This window comes from Salmo trutta, chromosome 16 (genome assembly GCF_901001165.1).
Source record: "Salmo trutta chromosome 16, fSalTru1.1, whole genome shotgun sequence".
NCBI classification, from domain to species: domain Eukaryota; kingdom Metazoa; phylum Chordata; class Actinopteri; order Salmoniformes; family Salmonidae; genus Salmo; species Salmo trutta.
In genome coordinates this window covers 6,568,698-6,576,527 of record NC_042972.1, presented here as the reverse complement: position 1 = coordinate 6,576,527, position 7,830 = coordinate 6,568,698, and the positions used below count along the sequence as shown (strand labels likewise).

At 42.1% G+C, this 7,830-nt stretch overlaps 1 protein-coding gene across 3 annotated transcripts in view; it reads right to left on the bottom strand.

Moving 5' to 3' along the window:
- grm7 (glutamate metabotropic receptor 7) overlaps positions 1 to 7,830 on the bottom strand; it is a 344,805-nt gene that overhangs the window by 66,809 nt on the left and 270,166 nt on the right. For all 3 annotated transcript variants that reach the window (XM_029692860.1, XM_029692859.1, XM_029692861.1), the window contains exons 8-9: positions 1,528 to 1,730; positions 1 to 621 (exon numbers count right to left, since the gene is read on the bottom strand). The exon at positions 1 to 621 is cut by the window's left edge and continues 112 nt beyond it. In XM_029692860.1, coding sequence (XP_029548720.1) covers positions 1 to 621; positions 1,528 to 1,730 — 824 coding nt within the window. The remainder of the gene's footprint in view (positions 622 to 1,527; positions 1,731 to 7,830) is intronic.

Below are 7,830 nucleotides of genomic sequence, written 5' to 3'. Positions count from 1 at the left end.
ACGCCCCGTGTCTTGATGGCGTACACCGTACACGTGACCATGAGTAGGATGCTATAACCCAACGAACATATAATCTGCAGGTCCGTGATGTCACATTTCAGTACTCCTCTGGCCTGGTCGGGGTTGACTGTTTTCTGTTCGTCATAGTCGATGATGGTGTTTGGGGGGTCCACCCCGAACCAGATAAACACCCCCAGGAGTTGAATGGCAATCAGGCAAGTGGTTATAGCCAGCTGGGAGGTCGGGCTGATCAGCCTAGGTGCTGTCACCGACTTCTTACCCTCTTCGAAGATACGGTAGATACGGTTTGTCTTGGTGAGGAGGGCCGCGTAGCTAATACACATACCGAGGCCTAGGAAGATCCGTCGGAATGAACAGACGGCGACATCAGGCTTGGCAATCATGAGGAAGGTGATGATGTAGCAGAGGAAGATCCCGGTGAGGAGGACGTAGCTCAGCTCGCGGCCCGACGCGCGTACGATGGGTGTGTCATTGTAGCGGACAAAGGTTGCCATGACGAAGATGGTGGCGATGATGCCCAGCATGGCGAGGAAGACAGGTATCACTGCCCAGGGGGAGTGCCACTCCAGCTTCACGATGGGGATGGGCTGGCATGCAGTCCTGTTAATTAGATAATTGAATGATTGATTGATTGATTGATTAAAGGTGAAGTTTACCCAACATCCAGAAACCCCGAAGTGATTCCATACATTGAAACTAGTTCAGTGGAGTTTGCCCTCTCCCCCTCTCTCTCCTTGTAGTGCTGTACTTAAACAGCTGCAAAAACGGGTCGCTTGACTCGTGACGTTGCTGGATGCATGCCTTACTCTACTACGTTGCCAGTGAGTTCAGAATTCAGAAATCCACGAAGCGTGGACAAATGTGTTGTTTTATTGAAAGCGTATGGTGTAATGAGCTATTTTTGTCAAAAGTACTATCGGTTTTGAGTCAGGAAATGTGTACTTTTACACCTAAAACATTTGCGATAATTGTATGTCATTATTTTATGTAACCGACTACCACAGCAGGTGAGATGGGTAACAACTGAGCACTCAAACCCGATAGTACAGTACTTTAGATAAATAAAAAAAATAGCTTTCAATAAAACAACTAATTTGTCCACACTTTGCAGATTTCTGAACCATGAATTCACTAGCAACAGAGCAATGAAGCCTGCACCCAGCATGGCAGCTGTTTCAGTGCAGCGCTACAGTGAGTGATATGTGGCAAGGGAAACTCAGCCGTATGGGAGTTTCTGAATTTTGAGTAAACTTCTCCTTTAAGAAAGTTTATTTGACAATTCTCGACAAGAAGAAAAGCAGTGCTGTACTGCACTGTAAAACATCATACTATCAAGGAAGACACAAACATGTTACAGACTTATTTGGGGTTGCAAAATTCATGAAACGTTTACAATATTCCCGAGTTTTCCAGAAATCCCCAAATCCCGAAAAACTGGAAATGTCGGGAAGTTTCAGGAATTTTGCAACCCTTGACTTATTTTTTTATAGTGTTCCTGACTGTCACCTGTTGGGGTTGGGCCTCATGTTGTAGGAGCACAGCTTGCAGGATGTTGCATCATATTGATACTGGTAGCCATCACAGGGCTCACAGTGCCAGCAACACGGCATGCCTTTCACTGCCTTCTTCCGCTCTCCTGTCCTGCAGGGCAGACTACACACAGAGCTGGGAATCTCTGTCTGTCCATTAGGCCACTGCATGTCCTCAATCTGGAACACACGATGGAGGGAGATGGCTTAGTGGACAGGGGGCGTATGTACCTCATTACAACATACAAGACACATACAAACACAGGAGTAAAACAATGAAAAGCTGTTGTTAAAAAAACAAAACAAGTGTATCTATGTCTCTCTGTTAGCCCACTGCATTTTCTTAATCTGGAACACAGGTAAACACATATGGAGGGTATGTTATAGTTTTGTTTTGTTTTGTTTTGTTTTGTTAGTTCCTCAAAATGATGACTCTATTGTCACTGTAACTTTATGCATAGAGTTTTACATAACTGGCAAACTGCAAATACTTTCCAAATAAACACTTCACAAGCACTTTACAAATAAACACTTCACAAGCACTTTACAAATAAATAAATGTTCCTGTCTTAATGTACGATTCTTCTGTAAATATTCATGATTTCCTCGGGATATTTTTAAGTTGGTGGCTTCAATACCCAATGGACATGGTAATGGAAGTTACTTTTATGTTTTGATATCAAGCAGCATAAAAGTGATTATTAAGTGCTATGTCCTCATATTTCAATTACACGCATAAACTGGTGATGAACAAAAACAAAAACATCCATCCTGGATCTATTGGATGTTCATCAGATTCATTCCGCCATTCTTGATTTCTTGTTATTTTTTTGAATTTTTGTATTCCTTACACTTTAATTGTTTGACATTTTACTGCATCATTAGGAGCTAGTAACATAAGCATTTCGCTGCACCCGCTATAGCATCTACTAAACTGTGTACAGTTCTGGTTTGAAGAATTTTAACAAGGCTGAGTGGCTGACGACTTCCAAGGTCTTTGCTGTGTGAACACAAAAGAGATTGACTGCCGAAACTCTGTTCAGAGGTGCTAAGTACTGTCGGCAAGCAAATGTTTGACAATCCCTACTGGTGTATTAGACTTTAACTGTTAAAGCTAACTAGGGCCTAGACATATCCGTGGACAGGCAGATTTTCTTCTAGTAAAGCATGACTCACGACTCACGACTTGTGTTTTAAAAAACACTCATGACTAGTATTTTCCCTAACAAACCCACAGATAACTGTCCCTCTCCAACTCTGACTGTCACCACTGTGGAAACTGTCTGACTGACCTGGGGTCTGGCTGGCTTGCTGTCACCTGGGGTCTGGCTGATTGTTACCTGGAGTCTGGCTGACTGACTGTCACCTGGGGACTAGGAGAATTAAAAAACCCCTTCAAACTTTCCTATGACACATTCGGCAGGATGGCTGACGGGACAAGGTCAGGCATTCCAGCACCACAACAAAAGACAAACTCAGAATAACCTAATTTACCGACTGAAAGTCATCCTCATGCAGATAAAGAAAAAAACAGACTTATTTTCCTCCGTTCTCCACATCTCCTCCTCCATCTCTCCCTTTCTGTCACCTCTCTCTCTCACTCTCTCTCTCTCATTCTTATATCACATCCCACCCTCCATCCATTCATCCCTACATTCTTCCCACTCACTCTCTCCATCCGACCGGCTCCACCTCCTTCATGCCAAGCTCATTATGGAGAGGAGCTCAGAACATAAACCATCAACATTGGTGGGAACATCAGACAATCTAACACAGATCTCAACAGCACATCTCTCCATATTGTGAAATCACCTCCATATGCAGGTGATTGCAAGTGCCCTGTTTTGCATTGAAAATTAGATACTTACTATGTTATAGAAGATTGGAAAACTCTAAACAGCTTTACTAGTGTTAAGTCTCTCGTGATAGCCTTAAGATTAATCTCGGACACCCAGACCTGAAATTGAATGAAATTGCTTCAGATTCTCGATTAAGTTCCGGGGGGAGACGTGTTAGAAAATGTACTAACAAGATTAGCCAATTCTTCACTCTTCAAAAAGGAAACTTTCAGACAGTTTCAGACTAGCAAAGTTTCCACTATTCTAAAAGGAAACTTTTAGCCATTTTCAGGCTAGCCAAGTTTCCACTCTTCAAAAAGGAAACGTTCAGCCATTTTCAGACTAGCCAAGTTTCCACTCTTCAAAAAGGAGACTTTCAGCCATTTTTAGACTAGCCAAGTCTTCATCTCTAAAGGAAACCTTCAGCAAGCTTCAGACTAGCCAATTCTTCACCTCTAAAAGGAAACTTCCAGACAGTATCAGCCTAGCCAAGTCTTCACCTCTAAAAGGAAACTTCCAGACAGTTTCAGGCTAGCCAAGTCTCCACCTCTAAAATGAAACTTTCAGCCAGTTTTGGACACGTCTATGTGCCAAATATCCCCTCAAAAGATGTGATCACCTGCAAAATTGTGATTTGTCAAAATTATCAGTAACGAAAAATCAGCGTACAAGAACAAAGTTCCTCGTTAGTCGTCACGTTCCACAGTTTGTTGACAGCTGTCACTACCATTTACTGATAACATCTGTCCACTAGAGATAACCTTAACATCAACTCGTATGACAAGACTCGGTCGCAGGCGATTTAGTTCTGAGTGCCGAGATTGCTAGTGTTTTTCGACACATTCCACTGTTGTAGCTAGTGTGTGAAACAGTCGAGGTGGTCACTGGACAGATTTCATTTATTATTATTTCTAACCAAGAGGGAAAGTCCGTCACTAAATCAATCACTAACATGGAACACTGTATGAAATAGAACAGGATGAAAGGGTGCTATGCTGCTACATTTTAAATTATTCAACACCTTTTTTGAAGTGACGTCACCTCTGAGAGTTTGACCTGAGCAAGATGTCCAATTTAATTACAATGAATAAGTATTAAGATTATTATAGCCCCTTTGTTCACCTTTTTTAAAATGTAATCGTCTGGAATATTTTGACACGGGTGTGCATCCCAAATAGCAACCTATTCCCTATATGTGCAGTGCACTATGTTTGACCAGAGTCTTAAATACCCTGGTCGAAAGTACTGCCCTATGTAGTGACTGGGGTGCCATTTTGGAGGCATGCTGGGGTTTAGAGACTGAGCCATAAAGTCTTGAATCTGCCTGTCCTGCATTCTGACATCTTTAAAATGAGGAGAGATACAATTGAAGTCAGAAGTTTACAAACACCTTAGCCAAATACATTTAAACTCAGTTTTGAACAATTCCTGACATTTAATCCTAGTAAAAATCCCTGTCTTAGGTCAGTTAGGATCACCACTTAATTTTAATAATGTGAAATGTCAGAAAAATAGAAGAGAGAATTATTTATTTCAGCTTTTCTTTCATTACATTCCCAGTGGGTCAGAAGTTTACATACACTCAATTAGTATTTGGTAGCATTGCCTTTAAATTGTTTAACTTTGGTCAAACGTTTCGGGTAGCCTTCCACAAGCTTCCCACAATAAGTTGGGTGAATTTTGGCCCATTCCTCCTGGTTTGTAGGCCTCCTTGCTCGCACACCCTTTTTCAGTTCTGCCCACAAATGTTCTATAGGATTGAGATCAGGGCTTTGTGATGGCCACTCCAATACTTTGACTTTATTGTCCTTAAGCCATTTTGCCACAACTTTGGAAGTATGCTTGGGGTCATTGTCCATTTGAAAGACCCATTTGCGACCAAGCTTTAACTTCCTGACTGATGTTGCTTCAATATATCCACATAATTTTCCCCCCTCATGATGTCATCTATTTTGTGAAGTGCACCAGTCCCTCCTGCAGCAAAGCACCCCCACAACATGATGCTGCCACCACCACGCTTCACGTTTGGGATGGTGTTCTTCGGCTTGCAAGCCTCCCACTTTTTACTTCAAACAAAACTATGGTCATTTTGGCCAAACAGTTCTATTTTCGTTTCATCAGACCAGAGGACATTTCTCCAAAAAAACGTAGTCTGGCTTTTTTATGGCGGTTTTGGAGCAGTGGCTTCTTCTTTGCTGAGCGGTCTTTCAGGTGATGTCGGTTTAGGACTCGTTTTACTGTGGATATAGATACTTTTGTACCTGTTTCCTCCAGCATCTTCACAAGGTCCTTTGCTGTTGTTCTGGGACTGATTTGAACTTTTCGCACCAAAGTACATTCATCTCTAGGAGACAGAACGCGTCTCCTTCCTGATCGGTATGACGGCTGCGTGGTCCCATGGTGTTTAAACTTGCGTACTATTGTTTGTACAGATGAACGTGGTACCTTCAGGTGTTTGGAAATTGCTCCGAAGGATGAACGAGACTTGTGGAGGTCCGCAATTGTCTTGGCTAATTTCTTCTGATTTTCCCATGATGTCAAGCAAAGAGGCACTGAGTTCGAAGGTAAGCCTTGAAAAACATCCACAGGTGCACCTCCAAATGACTCAAATTATGTCAATTAGCCTATCAGAAGCTTCTAAAGCTCTGACATCATTTTCTAGAATTTTCCAAGCTGTTTAAAGGCACAGTCAACTTAGTGTATGTAAACTTCTGACCCACTGGAATTGTGATACAGTGAATTATAAGTGAAATAATCTGTCTGTGAACAGTTGTTGGAAAAATTACTTGTGTCATTCACAAAGTAGATGTCCTAACCGACTTGCCAAAACTATAGTTTGTTAACAAGAAATTTGTGGAGTGGTTGAAAAACACGTTTTTATGACTCTCTTTGATGACACTCTATGATGCCACAATGATGACATTCTCTATGATGTCACTCCCTATGATGTCCCTCTCTATGACTACACTCTCTCTGATGTCACTCTCTATGGGTGTCTGGTTAGACTGTAAACTCTCCTTCCAGACTCTCATCAAGCATCTCCAATCCAAAATTAAATCTAGAATTGGCTTCCTATTTCTCAACAAAGCCTCCTTCACTCATGCTGCCATCCATACCCTCTTAAAACTGACTATCCTACCGATCCGTGACTTCGGCGATGTCATTTACAAAATAGCTTCCAACACTATCCGTTTTGTCACCAAAGTCCAATACACTACCCACCCACTACCCACCATTGCGACCTGTATGCTCTCGTTGGCTGGCCCTCACTACATATTCATTGCCAAACCCACTGGCTCCAGGTCATCTATAAGTCTTTGCTAGGTAAAGACCCGCCTTATCTCAGCTCACTGGTCACCATAACAACACCCTCCCGTAGCACACGCTCCAGCTGGTATATTTCACTGGTCATCCCCAAAGCCAACACTTACTTTGACCGCCTTTCCTTCCAGTTCTCTGCTGCCAATGACTGGAAAGAATTGCAAAAATCACTGAAGCTGGAGTCTTATATCTCCCTCTCTAACTTTAAGCATCAGCTGTCAGAGCAGCTTACCGATCACTGCACCTGTACACAGCCAACTACCTCATCCCCATACTGTTATTTGTCCTCTTGCTCTTCTGCACCCCAGTATCTCCACTTGCACATCATCATCTGCACATCTATCACTCCAGTGTTAATGCTAAATTGTAATTATTTCGCCTCTAAGGCCTATTTATTGCCTTACCTCCCTACTCTTCTACATTTGCACACATTGTACATAGATTTCTCTATTGTTTTATTGACTGTACGTTTGTTTATGAGTAACTCTTAAATCTCTGTCACTTCTTCATTCAAATGACAGGCATTTGGGCCTTGTCCGGTGTGTGAAGTAAATCTCTATGATGTCACTCTCTATGATGTCACTCTCTATGTTGTCACTCTCTATGATGTCAACTATGTTGACACTCTATGTTGACACTCTCTATGTTGACACTCTCTATGTTGACACTCTCTATGATGTCACTCTCTATGTTGACACTCTCTATGTTGACACTCTCTATGTTGACACTCTCTATGATGTCACTCTCTATGTTGACACTCTCTATGATGTCACTCTCTATGTTGACACTCTCTATGTTGACACTCTCTATGATGTCACTCTCTATGTTGACACTCTCTATGTTGACACTCTCTATGTTGACACTCTCTATGTTGACACTCTCTATGATGTCACTCTCTATGTTGACACTCTCTATGATGTCACTCTCTATGTTGACACTCTCTATGTTGACACTCTCTATGTTGACACTCTCTATGTTGTCAGTCTCTATGTTGACACTCTCTATGTTGTCACTCTCTATGATGTCACTCTCTATGTTGTCAGTCTCTATGTTGACACTCTTCGCGTCCGACTCCTTAAAGAAAAAAATATTTATCCAGTAGGGGTGAGTAATCACTGTCC